Source organism: Eschrichtius robustus, chromosome 3, assembly GCF_028021215.1.
Source record: "Eschrichtius robustus isolate mEscRob2 chromosome 3, mEscRob2.pri, whole genome shotgun sequence".
NCBI classification, from domain to species: domain Eukaryota; kingdom Metazoa; phylum Chordata; class Mammalia; order Artiodactyla; family Eschrichtiidae; genus Eschrichtius; species Eschrichtius robustus.
The window spans coordinates 26104318-26124467 of NC_090826.1; the positions used below are offsets into that span (position 1 = coordinate 26104318).

Here is a 20150-nt window from a genome sequence, read left to right on the forward strand (position 1 = left end):
TGAAGTGGAGATAGGCAACCTTCCAGAAAAAGAATTCAGAATAATGATAGTGAAGATGATCCAGGACCTCGGAATAAGAATGGAGGCAAAGATTGAGAAGATGCAAGAAATGATTAACAAAGACCTAGAAGAATTAAAGAACAAACAAACAGAGATGACCAATACAATAACTGAAATGAAAACTGCACTAGAAGGAATCAATAGCAGAATAACTGAGGCAGAAGAACGGATAAGTGACCTGGAAGACAGAATGGTGGAATTCACTGCTGCAGAACAGACTAAAGAAAAAAGAATGAAAAGAAATGAAGACAGCCTAAGAGACCTCTGGGACAACATTAAACGCAACAACATTCGCATTATAGGGGTCCCAGAAGGAGAAGAGAGAGAGAAAGGACCAGAGAAAATATTTGAAGAGATTATAGTAGAAAACTTCCCTAACATGGGAAAGGAAATAGCCACCCAAGTCCAGGAAGCGCAGAGAGTCCCATACAGAATAAACCCAAGGAGAAACACGCCGAGACACATAGTAATCAAAGTGGCAAAAATTAAAGACAAAGAAAAATTATTGAAAGCAGCAAGGGAAAAACGACAAATAACATACAAGGGAACTCCCATAAGGTTAACAGCTGATTTCTCAGCAGAAACTCTGTAAGCCAGAAGGGAGTGGCATGATATACTTAAAGTGATGAAAGGGAAGAACCTACAACCAAGATTACTCTACCCGGCAAGGATCTCATTTAGATTTGATGGAGAAATCAAAAGCTTTACAGACAAGCAAAAGCTAAGAGAATTCAGCACCACCAAACCAGCTCTACAACAAATGCTAAAGGAACTTCTCTAAGTGAGAAACACAAGAGAAGAAAAGGACCTACAAAAACAAACCCAAAACAATTAAGAAAATGGTCATAGGAACATACATATCGATAATTACCTTAAACGTGAATGGATTAAATGCCCCAACCAAAAGACATAGACTGGCTGAATGGATACAAAAACAAGACCCATATATATGCTGTCTACAAGAGACCCACTTCAGACCTAGGGACACATACAGACTGAAAGTGAGGGGATGGAAAAAGATATTCCATGCAAATGGAAATCAAAAGAAAGCTGGAGTAGCTATACTCATATCAGATAAAATAGACTTTAAAATAAAGAATGTTACAAGAGACAAGGAAGGACACTACATAATGATCCAGGGATCAATCCAAGAAGAAGATATAACAATTATAAATATATATGCACCCAACATAGGAGCACCTCAATACATAAGGCAACTGCTAACAGCTATAAAAGAGGAAATCGACAGTAACACGATAATAGTGGGGGACTTTAACACCTCACTTACACCAATGGACAGATCATCCAAAATGAAAATAAATACGGAAACAGAAGCTTTAAATGACACAATAGACCAGAGAGATTTAATTGATATTTATAGGACATTCCATCCAAAAACAGCAGATTACACTTTCTTCTCAAGTGCGCACAGAACATTCTCCAGGATAGATCACATCTTGGGTCACAAACCAAGCTTCAGTAAATTTAAGAAAATTGAAATCATATCAAGCATCTTTTCTGACCACAACGCTATGAGATCAGAAATGAATTACAGGGAAAAAAACGTGAAAAGCACAAACACATGGAGGCTAAACAATACGTTACTAAATAACCAAGAGATCACTGAAGAAATCAAAGAGGAAATCAAAAAATACCTGGAGACAAATGACAATGAAAACACGACGACACAAAACCTATGGGATGCAGCAAAAGCAGTTCTAAGCTGAATTAAAAAAAAAAAAAAAAAATCCCACAAGGACTCAGAGGCAAAGAATATACAAATCAATTTTCACTGCAAAGTAAAGGAGCTGTTACAGTGGAGGATTACTGGACTGAATGTCAATATTATGACATAGTATGAGTGTGTTTCATGTTTGGTAATTGCAATCATTGTTGCTTTTGTTGTGGTCATCCATGTACAATGTTTGGTGTCAGTCTATTTATCTCTTGTAAAAATAAAATACAGTGTGTGTGTGTGGAAAAAAAAAAAAACAAAACCAAATTACTACAGTCACTAAATGCTGAGGAAGTTTGCTCTGGAAGGAGCTTTTGGAAGCTATCTTTTCCAATTTCCTGTCCCCCCCGCCGCCCACCCTGGTTTTTCTAGATGAAGAAACTACATTCTCAGTCTCAATCTGGAATTCCCCAAACCTTCTGAAGCTCAGACTTCAGGAAGGGGCAGAACTATAGTCCACTTGGGGCACTTCCCCCACTTTGAGGAGGGTATAAACTGTACTTTTTCCACCATTTCTTCTTCTTTTTTTTTTTTTTAAACTTTGGGTTTATTTATTTATTTTTGGCTGTGTTGGGTCTTCATTTCTGTGCGAGGGCTTTCTCTAGTTGCGGCAAGTGGGGCCACTCTTCATCGCGGTGCGCCGGCCTCTCATTATCGCGGCCTCTCATGTTGCAGAGCACAGGCTCCAGACGCGCAGGCTCAGCAATTGTGGCTCACGGGCCTAGTTGCTCTGCGGCATGTGGGATCCTCCCAGACCAGGGCTCGAACCCGTGTCCCCTGCACTGGCAGGCAGATTCTCAACCACTGCGCTACCAGGGATGCCCATCCACCATTTCTTCTTGAACATTCTCTTCCAAAGCCCAAGTGGTAATAGCAAGGTGAAAAGAGAACTAGCAAGGGTGGCTATAAGGACACACATAACCACTTAGCCTTCTTGGAGAGGCACCAGTGAGAAAAAGTCATCACATCACTACTGTTACTGTCCCGAAAAGTCACTGCCATCATGTAACACACCCCTGAACCCATGACAATGACTGTCTGATTAGTAAGCAGACCTGGTGTGATTTGGACATTTTAGGCTAAACTGTTCCAGTAAGATACCTTCTCTTTCTCAGCTCAGTTGTTTAAAATATAATATTACTAGATCACAGAAACTTAGAACTGGAAAGGAATTGAGGAATCACTAATACACACCTATAATACATAGATGAGGAAGTAGGTCCAAGGTCAAACAGTAGTAGAGCAAAGGCTAGGAACTGAGGCTTGTGGCTTGGGATTCTTATGTTCTTATAGATGTGCTCAAGGAGCTGACCTGCAGTCTCTGCCTAAGAGTTTGACGTAGCTCTAAGATGCTTAATCCACTGACCACTAAGTAGTAACTGACCATCTATTATGTGCCATCTAGGAGCTTTCCTTCTATTCAGAGGTAAAAGATTAGTGAACATTAAACAATTATAAAATTGAAAAAGCCTGCAAATCTTTAAAGCTAACTAGAGAAGCATAGTTCAGAGACCCCTGAAGGCTGAATGGTAAGGGAGGCATTGTGGAAATGTGATTTGAGCTGGGTTTTAAAAATTTATTTATTTTTGGCCACTCTGCGAGGCTTGTGGGATCTTAGTTTCCCTACCAGGGATTGAACCCAGGCCCACAGCAGTGAAATCACCAAGTCCTAACCACTGGACTGCCAGGGAATTCCCTGAGCTCGGTTTTAAAGCGGAGCTGCAGACTAGCATCCTGTGGACCAGATTCAGCCCACACACAACCTGTCTGTACTTCATTGTGATGACCCACAGTGGTTTGGGTTTCTTTCCAAAAACTTGGGAGGTTTTACATAAAAATCCCACTCTCTGGGGTTTTATGAAAAACTGCCACCCTAGGCTTGTATTCCCATTAGCAATGAGGGCTGGAGCTGAGAAGCAGCTGCCCGCTTGGCCCCTGCATAAACCCTCAGTTCAACACCCGCAGTCCTCCCATTACCGGCCTGACTCCTTGGGCAGCGGATTTGCTACCCAACGTTTTCAGAAATGAGAACGGCAGCCCAGAAGTAAGACAGAAGTGAAGATGTGTGGGTACGTTATGGGGAAGGAGAATTAGCTCTGCAATGGGGGAAATCTGTTCCTTAGGGAAAGACACATGCTTGAAACTAGCAGAAGAATCTGGTGAGAGCACGGTGCAACCATCTCAATAAATAAGCTAAAAATAAATAAAACGTGTGCTGCTACTGATGGATCAAGAATGCCAACACTTCACGTATAAAGGGTAACATACTCATTTTCCTTCTATTCAGTATCTTTGTTTTGGCATACTTTAAAACTAATACAAACTAAATTTTAAAATTTACCTGAAACTGTAATAAGTTATAAATTCATTAAAAATAAGAAAATATAATTTGTATTGCATAATTACATCTGCCTTGTTTTTACTGAGCCCCATTATACAGCTCTGGTGGTTAAGAGATACGGCTATGCTTTCCCCCCGCCCCGAGTCAAATGTGTACCCTACTTGGCTTACTACATCCCAAGAGCTCTTCTTACTTTGGCTTCATCTCTCCCATTGCCCTCACAATATCCCGTTGTTCACTTTCACAATCAACGGCCCCAAGTAGCCCATGATGTGTAAAGGAGTCGAAAGAAAGAGCCCCATCTCAGGCTGGAAATTCATCCTAACAAAAGATAAAGAGATTCTTCTAGACATTGTTTTGCTTGGAGGTCCACAATTTACACTTATAAAATATGCCTGAGAATAAAGAAGGTGAAGGAGTGCTACCTGAGATCCTGCTGTGTAACCATTTGAAGAGCTACTATTAAAACCACAGGCTCCTGCCCTTGTCTTCATTACGCCCCCCTACTTTCTGTTAAATTCCCAGAGAGGGACTTCCCTGGCTGTCCAGTGGATAGGACTCCGAGCTTCCAAGGCAGGGGGCACGGGTTCGATCCCTGTTTAGGGAACTAAGATCACGCATGTCATGCGGCGCAGCCCAAAAAAAAAAAAAAATCCCCAGAGTAAAAATGATGTGGTGCTCCGAGAGAATAGTTAGAAAGCTCACAGACAATCTCTTCCTTTTAGGTCAAGTTCAGCACATTATAATGATATTTGGCACCACCCAGTGGCAGTCTTTTTTCACATATGTGTGAATAAATAGCAACTTTGCAAACTCTTGCATCACAAGGAAGAATACCTCAGTCAATGAATAGAGGATGGAATAATGTTGCAAATCAAATGAAAGCAGCCTCATTTTTTTCAAAGTTTATCTACTTTGAAAAGTTCAGATCATTTTAAAGTTGTTTTCCTGGCCTCCTGTCTCCTTAGGAATGAAAAGCTTAGGTAATTTTTAAAAACCAAAGACATTTAAAAAAATTCTCCTTTTCTTCTCTAAATATAATGGCTTTAATATAAAATTATATGTTAGAAAGAAGGGCCCATTTGTACATGCATCAAATTTTTCTTATGGGAAAACAGGAAAGTGTCAATACTTCAGTGCTTAAAAAAAAGTGAGAACAGTAAACCAGGGCTCTTTCTAGAGAAGCCTTCCAATTGTTCAACTATAATTGTTTCATCTGAGAAAACCAACTGGAATACAGGATGGCTCTTTCCCACAGCAATCTAAAACGACCCCTTTTCATGTATGTATAGAAAATATATGTGTTAACCAATTTGGAAGAAAAGCAAAATCCTGGTTGTAGGATTCCTCAAATTTCTTTTTTTTTCGAGCTGCATTCAGTAAGAACACGGGGGCTTCAGAGTCTCTCAGGCTGCTCTTAGGTCAATGATCCTTTCTGGGACCAGGCTGGAGGGCTGGCATTCCATGGGAAGGGTGTAAGGCACCTGCTGCTACAGCAGGGAATTAACAAATGAGGAACCATACTTGCCACCTAAAGGTTTCTTTAAACTTTGAATATTTGGATAACACAGATCAAGACTGTACCTAGATTTTCCATTTCTGAAAGTCACACTTTAAGTTAAAAATTTCTGTTCTGCAAATCTCCATATATTAACAGATACTGTAGAATTTATATCATGGTATCTTCTCAAAAGGAAGAGAAAAAACAGTTCTTTATAGGGAGTCTCTTTTTTGTGTGTGTCTTAAATGTCAATGATCACAAAAACTTCTGGCTTCTCTTCATCATAGACCTGCATTGCTGAATATGTTATTGCTTTGACTTCAGTTCCCTGAAGTTGGGGTTAAAGAAAAAACAGGAAGAAAAAGGACATCAAAATCAGAATCATTAACTCTGGCAACAATTGGCAGAAAGTCAAAATTCTAATATTGCTCTGAAAAACTCACACGAAACAATTAGTTATCAAATTAGTATAGTATTATCCACTGATCCAGTAAAAGTGAGAGGCAAATATGTACAGCAGAAAAATCACTGAGTTAGGAGATGGAGCATACTATAGCCCTGGCTTTGTTTGCAACTGGATACAGAAGCTGTCTGACTTCTCTGGGCATCAGCTTTTTCATTTATCAGATGGGTTGAATCCAAGAACACAAAGCTTTCCTACTGTTTGGGTCAGGGCTCCTTCTTAAGGCTTCTTCCATACAGTCTAACCTGGGCCCTGGGAACTCGGCCTATTCCCTTCTCTGAATGGCAGTCAAATGCCTATTATCCAACATCTCCGTTTAGATGTCTAATAGGTATCTCAAATATAACATACTCAAAAGAAAATGCCACTGTCATTTGTATTATAAAAATAGTTTGTTTTCAATCCACATGCTCCCCCTCTACTGGCTTCTGTTCTTTTTATGCTTCTCTTCCCCAAGGCTCCCTCACCAGGCTTCATTTTATTGCACTGTTGTTGAAGAAATGCTATTGCAGCTACTGGAAGCAAACAGGATTTTCCAGTCACCTCCAACTAACTTAGGTCTCCTTGGCCTAAACACAGGGGTCAGCGAACTACAAATTGAAGGCCAAATCTGGCCTGCCACCTATTGTTGTACAGCCCCACGAACTAAGAATGGTTTTTACATTTCCAAATAGTAGTGGAGGAAATGTTTAAAAAAAGTTTTACTGGAACACATCCACATTCATTCACTTATGTGTTGTCCTTGGCTGTTTAGTGCTATATATAAGAGAAGAGTTGAATAGTTGCTCTTCCATCATTCTCTGCCCACAAAGCACAAAACATTAGGAAAAAAATTGCCTACCCCTATTCCAACAGATCTGACTCGTATAGAGCGAAGCCATACATGCTGGCAAATACTGAATCTGGAGAAGCACAAAAGGTAGAAGAAACTTTAGAGAACATCTAGTCCAACACCTTCATTACAGGGGAGGACATCAAAACTCGATAAGGCAAAGGGATTTTTACACCCCACAACTCTGTAACAAACCTGACCCTATAACCCAAGTGCTGATTCCTAATCCTCCAAATCAGGTGTGTGAAATCACAGTGTTTTAAAATAATATGTCCAGACGGGTCATATTAGTCTGAGAAAAATTTAGGACTTTACACCAACTTATTAGAACTAGTTAACTGTCACATTTACTGACTTCATGGTAAGGTAGTATAAAATGTTTTTAATGGCTGGATTTAAAAACATACCTGAGGGTGCTTGGACAATGAGAATTTTTCTCCCCACCTTGAGAAGGAAAAGTGAAACATGATTAAGATTTCCAGGATTTAACATTTATTCTCTCTTTCCACATTTTAAAATAAGCCTTATAAATGTGGTTTAGATACTAGAAAGCCAAAAGAGATGGAGGGGGAAGGGAGCTATAAATTTCAATTTGATTGTTAGCAGATACAGCTGTTGAGGGACTTATGTGTACAATAGCCATTTCAAGAAGGTTGATAGTTGCTCTTAAAAAAAAAGTGTCCTTGTATAATGTACATAGGTAGATTCTCAATAAACATTGTTTAATGAATACTGGTTCATAACAGAGTAGCATGTTCAAAATTTTCACTGTACTCAGGACTACAGAACTAATTAATATCTTCCACTGGAGAAAGCACATCTGAACACCATAAAGGCAAAACACTATATTCTGTAATAGTCTGAACTTGGTTTGTATTTTATAACTTTTCAAAAAATGTCCATGGTGTGTACATGGAAGGCCCTAAAGCTACTGCCCTGGAACCTGGGATGAGCATCCTCTCTCCCTTCAACACTAATGTGGCTGAAGATCACAGCAGCAGAAGCAGTAGCAGTAGTAGAAAGAGCAAAGTTTTAAAATTCTGTTCAACTATTTATTAGCTAAGTACCCTTGGACAACCCTGTTTTCTTACCCGTAAAAAAAGGGAGGAGGAGGAGATAATAAAAGCTCTCACTTTACAAAAAGAAACTAAAAAAATTCAACATAAAATCGCAAAGATAAGCTTTACATAAAAATAACCTAAAAGAGTTACGTAAGGGTTGGAGTGAGCCCTCACGTGGCTGAATAAGACCAGAGGAGGCAGCGAGTGCTGGGAGGAAAGTGTAAGGCTCAAGATGGAAAATCATGAACCAGATGATACTGTCACGGAGAACTTAATTGATATCGTAACCAGAAAAATTAACCAAATTCCAAAACAGAAAGGAATCTGCTTGAAAATGGATCAACATATGTTGGACTTAATGCTGCCCTCTATGGCCTAATAGCAGATAGTCTTTTTTGACAACCTTACATGTGACACAGGCTCATATACCTGCTGGCTTACCAATGGCAGAGATCTCATTTTTGACGGCACACGCATCTTACAAAGATTTTGTAAGTTTACCTTTGAATACAGGTGATTTGCATTGTGAAACCTGTACCTTAACACGAGGTGAATTGGTTGGTCTTGTTTTTGGTGGTCTGTACCCTGTTTTCTTGGCTATCCCTGTGAATGGTGGCCTGGCAGCAAGCTATAACTCAGCCCCACTACCCGAGAAAGGAAACATCTTAAATTACTAGATTAGGATTTCTAAGCCTATCTTTATGTTATTTCCCATTTTGCTCCAGACTGGGTTTGCAGCATACCTTGGGTCTAGAGAATATAAACTACTTATAAAGGCTTTTCAGTTACCTGAACCTGGCCTAGAAACCGTGATTGTTAAGTAAATCTGTACACAAAAATAAAAGAGTAAAAATAACCTACATCTACGTATGAATAAACAGAGACTTGTTAAAAAACAAAAAACAAAAAAACACCTAAAAGATATCATTAAATGACTGAAGAAACTCGGAAAACACCAAATCCAATCAAAGTGCCGTAATCAAGTGTTTGCAAACTCTGGAAGGAAATGTGTAACTTGTTAATAGAAGGAAATGGAGTCCAGGTGTGAGGATCTATAAGAAAGGATGCATCAGCATTTCTCATCACCAAGCTAAACTAAGCTTTATGCAAATATCTGTGCCATCTACCAATGATATATTTTTTGTGCTAAAAATCAACAAATTGGGAATCCTGTTTAATAACACACATCAACTTTGTTCTGACAAGTTTCTGGTCCACCAAACCTGAGGTGAACCCTGGCTCCTAGGTATCTCAAGAAGCTTAACCTGCAAAGCCCTACTGGGATGCAACTGGTCTTCTGACTTAACATTTCTATCTGTCTTCCTGCCCACTGAGTTCACTGAAGAATAACTTAACATCTTTCAAGACCCGCTACTTAAAAGGTTTTCAAAACTTACCCAATTGACCGTAATTTGAAATTTCTTTGATCAATATTAAGTACTTTTACTTCCTAAAGAAGAAAAAAAAATTTCTTTTAATTTTAATATATGCTCATAACAGACCAGCTACTAAAACATGTCTAGGTTATCATCTTTTCAAGATAATAGCATAAAACTTCTCTGAAGCAAAGAAAACTAAAATGTTAACTAAAACAGAACAACAAACTATATATTTCAAGGAAATACAGTTTTTTCTTACATATTCAAGGGACATATTCTTGAAAATGTACAATCTAAAAATATGAGTCAAAAGAATTTTTCTGTAAGATACATAGAGGAGGATGACCTAGGATTTCAATCACTCTGAGTTTTTTTCAGCTTTATTTATTTAGAGTTGACAAAACTCTCAGCCTATTTTTATATAATATTGTAGGACGAATGACCCAGTTCTCTAGCACGAATGACCCAGTTGGAAGAATGTATGTAGTGGAGCTGGTAAGGGAGAGAATGGAGGAATTACGGAAGCAAGGAAGGCCATGTGTGTTAGATAACAATGAGGTTGGAGAGGTGTTCCCTCTGGAGGTTGATGGCAACAAGTAAACTCCATTTGGCTTTTCCTTTTTCACATTAAGGAAAACTAAGAGCATCAATTTTTAAACTTAGGCCAACATGGCAGAACTGCCAAATTACAAATGGGACAAAAGGAACATATGGATGGACATAAATACAGCTCAAACTTGGGAGACATAAAATGTGCAGACAGAGACAGTGGAGACAATAGGTGCGTTCTTGTCACACAATCCTGATGAGTGACAAGTATATAATAAGAGATCTAAATACAAAATGCACATACATAAGCAAAGTCGGGTTATCCAAGAAGAGCCTATGGTTATTATAATTTCTGCAAATCATCATCTGTATGGCTTGGTTTTGCATCACATGTTCTATTTTAAATCACTAGTCTTATTATAAAATATGGGTAAGAACCCATTTGCTCAGTAAAAAAGAAAAACTTTTGCTTACCCGGGCTACGAAGAATTCATCAGCACTGAATTTATAAAGCCATTCATCCAAAAAGTGAAACAGAAGAGATTGTAAGTCATCTCCTACACAGGATCAAAAAGAACCATGACAGTATCATGTTTAATAACTCTCGTCTCTAAAAAACTTGTTTGAATTTAACAGTGCAATGAATTTCTTAGGTTAGTTGAAAGAACAAGCTCATAATCAATTTTGTTGTTCTTACTGTGAGCATATACTGAATTTATGTGGAATACTGAACATCTATAACAATTTCTTCCTTGTGAATAAATTGGTTACCTTGGGTTTCTACTTCTGTTGCTTGGAGGGGCTCCACTGTCCCAGTATCTGTCATATAACCAAACATGGCCATTGCACATTGCTCAAATGCTTCCTCCAGAGTATCTCCCCATGCGTGTAACCTAAAGAAATACATTCATGCCCTGTGTAATATAACCTACTGCAAAGCAGAAAACTTGTCAGGAAAGTCAAAATAAAATTAACATGATAAATACAAAACCAAAGGTCTCAATCAGTTTAATGACACTGAAACTAGGTGCTTTTAAACCATCATTTGCATGTCCTAAAAGAACCAAAAGAGGAGAAAAATTAAAACTCGGGACATCAAGATTAAAACATCAGGGGCTTCCCTGGTGGCGCAGTGGTTGAGAATCTGCCTGCCAATGCAGGGGACACGGGTTCGAGCCCTGGTCTGGGAGGATCCCACATGCCGCGGAGCCGCTGGGCCCATGCGCCACAATTACTGAGCCTGCGCGTCTGGAGCCTGTGCTCCGCAACAAGAGAGGCCGTAACAGTGAGAGGCCCGCGCACCGCGATGAAGAGTGGCCCCCATTCACCGCAACTAGAGAAAGCCCTTGCGCAGAAACAAAGACCCAACACAGCCAATAAATAAATAAATAAATAAATTTATAAAAAAAAAGATTAAAACATCAGCCTTCCTATGTTAAGCACATGATTGCAAAGGCATAAACTCCAGCTATACTCACTGGACATCAGCTGTATGATCCAAGTCTGAGGGAGAGAGGAAAAAACACTTATAAGTAACTAAACTTGACTTGCAAATCACAAGAAAATGACTCTAGATCATTACTAAGAACATCACCCTTGAAGAGCATGAAAATGTGGGCTGGCCACACACCTTTCACTAACCATTTACACGAAAGTTAATTGCTCTGTTAAGGGTTATTTTTTATTTTTTAAAATTTCTTCTAAGCATTCACAGTTATTACTCTGTTAATATTAAATAAATGAACTAATATTAAATAAACGAATTAATAGTTACATAATATTAGCATATTGATGCTAAAGGGTTATTTTTTTAAAAGCCAAGATTTATATTTAAATGAATGACAATTTCTGGAAGGCATCACAGCCACGGTCTTCTAGGTGATCTAAAAAGTGTCTAATACATCATAGTTTTTCAATAAACAAATGCCATTCTCTGCCATTAGTTACTTTTCCTCAACAAAACAAATCAGCATCTTTTCTAAATATCTACTTGTGTGAATGACCAAAATTCTAGAAACTACATCATCAAAGATATAAAATTCCAGATTTCGTTTCACCTTTTCATGAACAGCTAGCCAAATCCCAGACAAAACAGTTTTTTATTTTTAACAAGAGCCAAGTTTTATATTTGTTGATTTCTTTCATTTGAAGGACTCCTCAATGATATCCTTGACCAATAAAACAGTTTTGGAAAGTAAACTCTACAATATGTATTATGAGCTTTTTCCTGATATTCTCACACCAGGAAATAACAACTGCTACAACAGCAAGCTCCCATTGGATCTGTTATCTCAAGATTTCAGAGTCAGGACTTCCCTGGTGGTCCACTGGTTAAGAATCTGCCTTCCAAAGCAAGGGATGTGAGTTCGATCCCTGGTCGGGGAACTAAGATCCCACATGCCCCAGGGCAACTAAGCCCACGCGCCACAACTAAAGACGCCCGAGTGCCACAATGAAGACCCAGTGCAGCCAAAATTAAAAAAATTAACTAATTTAAAAAAAAAAAGATTTTAGAGTCTATCCTTCACTCTTACCTGACTTCCATCAATTCTTCCTACTTAGAATCATAGACTATTCAGGCTACAACAAAGTCTTAGAGTTCATTTAACAGAATTCCTTCAATTACAAGAAGAAACCTGAAATCCAGAGAGGTTGTGAGACTTGTTTAGGACTACACTGCTGATTAGAGTTTGGACTAGAATTGAGATTTTCTGACTCCCAGTTTAGTGCTGTTTACATAACACATCTTGTTCTGGTAACACTCAAGATTTAAGCTCATCTCTAATTTACTCAAAATATTACTGAGGACTCAATACATTTTAGGCTTTAAGGGGCTCAATGACCAGCAGAGATGACAAACAAGTTAAAAGAAAATAACAGGTATTAACCCTAGAGAAATGAAAGTATGTGGCCACAAAAGGACATAGAATGTTCACAGCAATTTTATTCCCCCAAATTAAAAACCCCATATCCATCAAGAGAACGGATAAACAAACTGAGGAATACAATGCCACACTACTCAGCAATAAAGAAGCATGAAAAAAAAAAGAAAAAGAAGCATGAACTACTGATACATGCATTAACAAGTCAGGGAGCTCAGCTCTTTCCCCTGCTGTCAGTAGTTACTGAATAAAATCCATTCACCACTTTAACGTCTAGCTGTGTTTGATACTGAGTGAAGAAGCCAGACAGAAAAGAATCTATACTATGTGATTCCACTTATACAAAACTCTAAAACAAAAGTAAACTGTGGTGATAGAAATCAGAGCAGTGCTTGCCTCAAGGTAAGGGGCTAGGGGACTAACTGGAAAGGAGCAAAGGGAACTTTCTAGGGTGATAGAAATGTTCTAGAGCTTGACTCGAGTATTGGTTACACAGATGTTATCTGTTTATCAAAACTCATTGGACTTTATACTTAAGATGTGAGCACTTTTATAACATGTAAATTGTACCTCAATTTTTTAAAAGACGGTTTAAAGAGACAATGACAGATCGCTATAGGGCAGTGGTTCTCAAATTTTTTGGTCTCAGGAACCCTTTATTCTCGTAAAAATTACTGAGGACCCAAAGAGTTTTTGTTTATATGGGTTGTATCTGGCAATATTAACCTAGAAATTTTAACTGAAAAAAATTTTAAGTATGTATTAATTCACTTAAAAATAATAAGCCCAGGGACTTCCCCGGTGGTGCAGTGGTTAACATTCCACCTGCCAATGCACGCCACAACTACTGAAGCCCATGCACCCTAGAGCCCCAAGCACCACAACTACTTAGCCCACGTGCCACAACTACTGAAGCCCGAGTGCTATAGGGCCCACGTGCCGCAACTACTGAGCCCGGCGTGCTGCAACTACTGAAGCCCGCGCGCCTAGAGCCCAAGGTCTGCAACAAGAGAAGCCACTGCAGGGGATACAGGTTTGAGCCCTGGTCCGGGAAGGTCCCACATGCCACAGAGCAACTAAGCCCGTGCGCCACAACTACTGAGCCTGCGCTCTAGAGTCCACAAGCCACAACTACTGAAGCCCATGTGCCTAGAGCCCATGCTCCACAGCAAGAGAAGCCACCGCAATGAGAAATCCGCGCACCGCAACAAGGAAGAGCCTCCACTCGCCGCAACTAGAGAAAGCCTGCCCGTAGCAACGAAGACCCAATGCAGCCAAAAATAAATACATAAATAAATAAATTTATTTTAAAAAATGTATATGGGCAGCACAGCCGGAGTGAGGAAAAAAAATTGTATATAGTCTTCCTTCACCAAAACTAGAAACTGGTGGGTTTTTTTTGTTTGTTTGTTTTTTTTTTTAAATTAATTAATTAATTAATTAAGTTTTTTGACTGTGTTGGGTCTTCGTTTCTGTGCGAGGGCTTTCTCTAGTTGCGGCAAGCGGGGGCCACTCTTCATCGCGGTGCGCGGGCCTCTCACTATCGCGGCCTCTCTTGTTGCGGAGCACAGGCTCCAGACGCGCAGGCTCAGCAATTGTGGCTCACGGGCCCAGTTGCTCCGCGGCATGTGGGATCCTCCCAGACCAGGGCTCGAACCCGTGTCCCCTGCATTGGCAGGCAGACTCTCAACCACTGCGCCACCAGGGAAGCCCGAAACTGGTGGTTTTTAAAAGGTTAGTTGCAATGCAGAATCTGAGGCTTTAACAATGAATTTTTCGAAGTCTGTAACATTAAAATCCATTGCTCTATCTTGTGCTTAGAACAGATCTTATCTATGCCTGACTGTAATATCAAGCATTGGTTTTTGGGAAAATATCAGTTCATTGATGTTGACACATTATATAGAATTTTTAAAAATCTACTTGTTAATATCACCTCCAATCTCATCAGAAAAGTCTTTAAGCACTGGGAAACCGTGAAGCTCATGATGGCAGATACATGTTTTCCAAAATTCTGATTTCACTTGAAAGCTTGAATTTTATCATTATATAATATACATTATCAATATACCAACAAATATTGTTATTTTCCTTGATGTGACAGATTACTTTATTTTCAAGAAGATATTGGAAATACCCAAGTCTGAATAACAATAGTATGTCTTTCAGTCATTCTTTTGAGAAAAAATAGGGTTCCGAGAAAAAAGGCATCTCACAACTCAAATAATCACAGAAGTTCTTTTCCTTAAGGTAAGCATCAGTACTTTGAGAAGCAGCAGAAACACTATGCATACTTCCCATTTTGTTACACAGAATACTAAAAAGGCGTGTACTCAATGGTTAATATTTAATAAAATTAATAGTTCTTGCCAAGTCATCAAGGACATTTTTAAGTAAAAACGACTTTTTCTTTTTTTAATTGTAAGTACATGGTGGTAAATAATACAATGACTACCAATACAGTTTGGTGCCACTGCCTCAATTTGTGCCAAGGAGCCAGGACTTTTACCTATTACTGCTTCTGCACCACCAGTGCAAATATCAACACAGTGAAAAGAGCAAGTAACATCTAGTATTATTAAGAAAGTAGTTTTAACTTCACAGATCCTTTGAAAAAGTCTGGGGAAACCTAGGGGTCTAGACACCACCCACCTTGAAAATTCTATTATAGGAGAGCATAACAGATAAACTAAGCTAGACTAAGAGGTTCAGGTAAGAATTCCCAAAGGAAATAAGACTTAACACTTTATGTGCCAAGACACTAAGGATGATCTTTATCTATCTGCTCACTCATTTATTCCCAGTTTCCGCTCAGTGTCTGATACACAACAGGTGCTCAATAATGTTGCTGAATGAATAAATGAGATGACAATTGAGCTGAGTCTTAAAGGAAAAACAGGGTTACAGGGAAAGCTTGGGGTAGATCTGGGGGTAGTCAGTGGCAAGAAATGAAGCTGGAAGAAAACACAGACTAATCTCACATTACATCAATGCCAAGATTCTGTACAAAATGTCGGCAAGTAGAATCCAGAATGACCAAGTGGGATTTATCCCAGGAATGCAAAGATTCAATTCTTAGGAAACAGATTACATCATCTCCATAGATGTAATCATGAGGCATAACATAAAAACGGTTTTTCTTCAGTTTTTTGCCTCGCTGCGTGGCTTGTGGGATCTTAGCTCCCCGGAAAGGGATTGAACCCCGGCCCGGCAGTGAAAGTACCGGGTCCTAACCACTGGATGGCCAGGGAATTCCCAAACAAAATGTTAACAGGATTTCTGAGCAAACGGTCTTTTCTCAGCTATTTCTCAAAAATACACTATTGTTTATTTATTTATTTTTTTTTAAATAAATTTATTTATTTTTTTGGCTGCATTGGGTGTTTGTTGCTGCATGTGGGCTTTCTCTAGTTTCGGCGAGTGGGGGCTACTCTTCGTTGCAGTGCATGGGCTTCTCATTGCAGTGGCTTCTCTTGTTGCAGAGCACGGGCTCTAGGCATGCGGGCTTCAGTAGTTGTGGCTCGCAGGCTCAGTAGTTGCGGTGCATGGGCTCAGTAGTTGTGGCTCACGGGCCCAGTTGCTCCGCGGCATGTGGGATCCTCCCTGGACCAGGGCTTGAACCCATGTCCCCTGCATTGGCAGGCGGATTCTTAACCACTGCGCCACCAGGGAAGCCCTTTTCTCTCATTCCTAATTGCTGCTTTTCACTGAATGTTTTTGTGGTATAATAAAAATATATATTTGGTCTCTGTCTCTGGTTCCTGGAACAGAACTCTTAAAATCCTGGGAATTTTCTGAGTGACAGGAGTGTCACTCAGTGTTATTCATAAACAGCCCCTTCTGACCACACTTGTCTATGCTAATGAGGTGACTCAGGGTTGGGCCCCTAAGTAGCCTCAGGATGGAGAGAAGATGACACAAATGATTAAAAGGGGGGAGGGGATACCAACAGTAATTCTTATGGATCTGCACAAGCTGATTTTTATCTACATATAGAGAAAAAAATAAAAACAATAAGAATGGCAGGAAAGGAGCAAGTACTGAGAGGGAGATTGTCCTAGAAGATATTAAAAGATACAATAAAGCCTCAATAATTTAAAATGTGGCACTGGCACATAAAAAGAGAGCTAAAACAAAGGAACAGAATAGTAAGTCCAGTTATATACCTAAATATAGTTAGAGGAATTCTGTATATGATAAAGACGTCATATTTCAATCACAGGGGAAAAGACAGACTGTTGATAAATGATTTTATAGCAACGGGAAAATAATTATCAGATATTGATACCTAATTTCCACCTTACCCTAATCCTAAGGTATTCAAAATTTAAATATAATTTTTAAAAAACCATAAATACTAGAAACATGAACAATCTATAACTATTAGCAAAAATACGGTTCTCACAAATATGAGCCAAAAAAAGCCAAACACAAAAGGAATACATACTACATGATTCCATTTAGATTATGTACAAAAACATGCAAAGCTCACGTATGGTGTTAGAAGTCAGGTTAATGGGAAAAATAGGGAGAGAGGAGAAAGGAGCATGAGAGGGTCTTCAGGGATGCTGTAACATTCTGTTTTTTGATCTGGTTACTAGTTATACAGGTGCATCCAGTTTGCGAAAATTCATTTGTAACATGTGCACTCTTCTATATGTATCTTATACTAAAATAAAAGTTTTATTTTTGGGAATTCCCTGGCAGTCCAGCGGTTAGGACTCTGTGCTCTCACCGCCGAGGGCCCAGGGCAGGGAACTAAAATCCCACATCCCACAAGCCATGTGGTATGGCCTAAGAAAAAAACAAGTTTTATTTTCAAATGTACTAGAAGAAAACATGGGAGAATCAATTTACAGTCCCAGAGAGAGCAATGCCTTCTTAAGTATGATATCCCAGTAGCCATAAAAAGGGTTAACAAATTTCACTACATAAAAATAAACTTCTGCACAGTAAAAAAGACCAACAATCCAACAGAAAAAATGGGTTAAAAATATGAATATACACATTCCAGAAGGCAAATACAAATAACTCCAAACATACTAAAATATGTCAGCCTCACTTATAAGTAAAATGCAATTAGTGTAAGATACTTAACAGATTGGAAAAGATCAAAAAGTGTGGTAACACAGTAAATTGGTAAAAGTGTGAGAAAAGAGGCACAGTCGGGACTTCCCTGGCGGTCCAGTGGTTAAGGCTCTGTGCTTCCAATGCAGGGGGCACGGGTTCACTCCCTGGTCGGGGAACTAAGACCCCCACCTGCCACGCAGCACAGCGCAGCCAAAAAATAAATAAATTTTAAAAAGTAAAAATAAATTTAAAAATGAATTTTAAAAAAGAATTCAGGCTTCTTAAAAAAAAAGGAAAGAAAAAAGGCACACACACAATGCTCGCAAGGGTATAAACTGGCACAACCTCAATGGAGAGCAATTTGGCAATAACTGTTGAAGTTTAAAAATGCAGATATCAAAAAGAATGTCTATATATGTATAACTGGATCACTTGGCTGTACAGCAGAAATTAACACAACATTGTACACCAACTATACTTCAATTTTTAAAAATACTGATAAAATGCAGATACCCTTTGAAAAAGCAATGTAACTTTTGAAAATTTATTCTACAGATACACGTGCACATGAGCCAAACAATGGATGCCCAGGTATATCCACTGCTGCGTTATTTTTATTGGCAAACGAGTATAAGTATAAACGTCCATCAACTAGAAATTGGTGAAGTAAATTAAGTAAACATACACCTTTGCATGTACACATAAGAAAATGTTAAGGATGGTCGATCTGGATAGCAAGACTAAGGGGCTGGGGATCAGGGCTGAAAGAAAGACTTTTCGCTGCATACCTGTTGTATTTTCTGAATTCTAAATCATATATATGACCTATTAAAAGTAATTTTTATAAAAATAAGTGAGAGAAAGTGAGCTAGGGAGATATGCACGGTCTAGAAAGTACAGAGCCTAGTATGCTATGGTAAATAGGTGGACTCCATACAGAGGACAATGGGAAATCAATGAAAGAACTTTAAGAAAGGAAATAAGAGCCAGATTTGTGCTCCCCAAACCACATCCACCTTTAGGGACGGCAGCTTAACGTTTATGTAGAACTTCAGAGTCTGCACTATACTTTCACATTTATTATTATCTCATTTATCCCTCACATGAAGGAACTGAGTGCAAAGAGGTTATGTGATGTTTTGCCTAAAATCACTAAGCTAAAAATGACAAAACCAGGTCTTTTTGCTAACAACACGATACAGGTAAAACGCCAATTTAGAAGTCCCCTACTCAGAGCTTTCCGAGTCCTCTACCCTAGGCACACTCTAACTATCCCACAGTTGGAGGGAGATACTTGGGGGCGACAACCCCTCAAACGCTTGAAAATACGTTACCTTCAGAATTAATACAGAAGTAAAATTCCCACAAGATAAATGTAATTAGGCATATGCAGAAAAAGTTCAAAAGGCTGTAAATGCGGGAGCCCGGGTTTCCCGACTCTCAGACCAGACGGCTTTAGCCTTCAGCGTTCCCCAGAGAAGTACAGAAAAGTCTACAACACATGGCAAAACGGGAACGCCTGAGCCACCCTATGGGGCAAAGTGGAAGAGGAAGCCGGAAGCCCCCGGCAAGGAGAGAAGTGAGCCACCTACTCACACTCGTACTTCCGATTGACTGGAGGATACTTGGCCTTGATCGCCTTCTGCTCCTCAGTCAAACTGTAATCTCTAATATCTTCCTTCTCCAGCGCCATGACTGTGGCTTGGGCCCCAAACTCAACTTCCGCCCTTCATCAGCCGGACTTCGGCCCGGACTTACAACTTCCGCCCTGGACTCCGCCCCTTGACACACACCCTTAAAGGGCCAGGACTCCATTCTCGAGGACTTACTTAATCCCCTAAGACTTCCGTCTTAGGTCCCGCCGCTCGGAGGAGATCTTTAAAAGTCCAAGGCCTCATTTTCTGGGCTTGCTTCATCAATAGTTCTTTCTAAGAACTAAGGGAACAAATAAATTGGAGGACCTAGGAACAAGGGACACTTGAATTAGACATCTCGAGGTCTGATAGAAGCCTTTTCTTGCAGCCTCACCCCCAGAGTTGACAACTAGACCCGAAAACATTTTAGACTCCTCATCTAAAGTCCTACTTTGAAGAGATCGCTAGCTTAACATCCTTCAAGAAAATGGCTGCCCCCAGGAGAGTGAGGACTATACCTCTCACGTGACCCCGAGAGGCGCACTCTCACCAACCCCGCGCGCGCGCGCAATCGAAGGAAGTCGGCTCCGGGCCGTGTGGGGGCAGGGGAGGAGCGCGCGCTTCGACCCCGCGGCAAGCGACT

General features: G+C 39.6%; 1 protein-coding gene and 1 pseudogene across 5 annotated transcripts; one reads left to right on the plus strand and one right to left on the minus strand.

Moving 5' to 3' along the window:
• Positions 1 to 1419: 1419 nt before the first annotated feature.
• On the minus strand, positions 1420 to 20018 carry ZBTB8OS (zinc finger and BTB domain containing 8 opposite strand). 5 transcript variants are annotated; one of them, XM_068539416.1, is made up of 8 exons: positions 19959 to 20018; positions 19703 to 19834; positions 11400 to 11424; positions 10693 to 10814; positions 10396 to 10478; positions 9391 to 9443; positions 7340 to 7376; positions 1420 to 5965 (listed from the first exon to the last, which is right to left on the minus strand). In XM_068539416.1, exons 4-8 carry the CDS (start codon positions 10763 to 10765, stop codon positions 5879 to 5881), a joined length of 333 nt encoding a protein of 110 aa, XP_068395517.1. In that variant the 5' UTR covers positions 10766 to 10814; positions 11400 to 11424; positions 19703 to 19834; positions 19959 to 20018; the 3' UTR covers positions 1420 to 5878. The 5 variants fall into 5 exon arrangements, with proteins under 5 accessions (XP_068395517.1, XP_068395516.1, XP_068395515.1 ...); XM_068539415.1 differs by having other exon boundaries at positions 19703 to 19999; XM_068539414.1 differs by lacking the exons at positions 19703 to 19834; positions 19959 to 20018 and adding an exon at positions 19470 to 19634.
• Positions 8226 to 8817, plus strand: LOC137761683 (transmembrane protein 126A pseudogene; annotated as a pseudogene).
• Positions 20019 to 20150: the final 132 nt, after the last annotated feature.

Excerpts from the sequence above, each read along its gene's own strand:
- ZBTB8OS (XM_068539414.1), bottom strand. The coding sequence starts at position 19,566 with ATGGCGCTGGAGAAGGAAGATATTAGAGATTACAGTTTGACTGAGGAG. Across the intron at positions 10,479-10,692 it reads AACAGAAGTAGAAACCCAAG|GAGATGACTTACAATCTCTT; the intron begins GTAACCAATTTA and ends GATCCTGTGTAG. Across the intron at positions 7,377-9,390 it reads TTCAAATTACGGTCAATTGG|GTGGGGAGAAAAATTCTCAT; the intron begins GTAAGTTTTGAA and ends TTCCTTCTCAAG.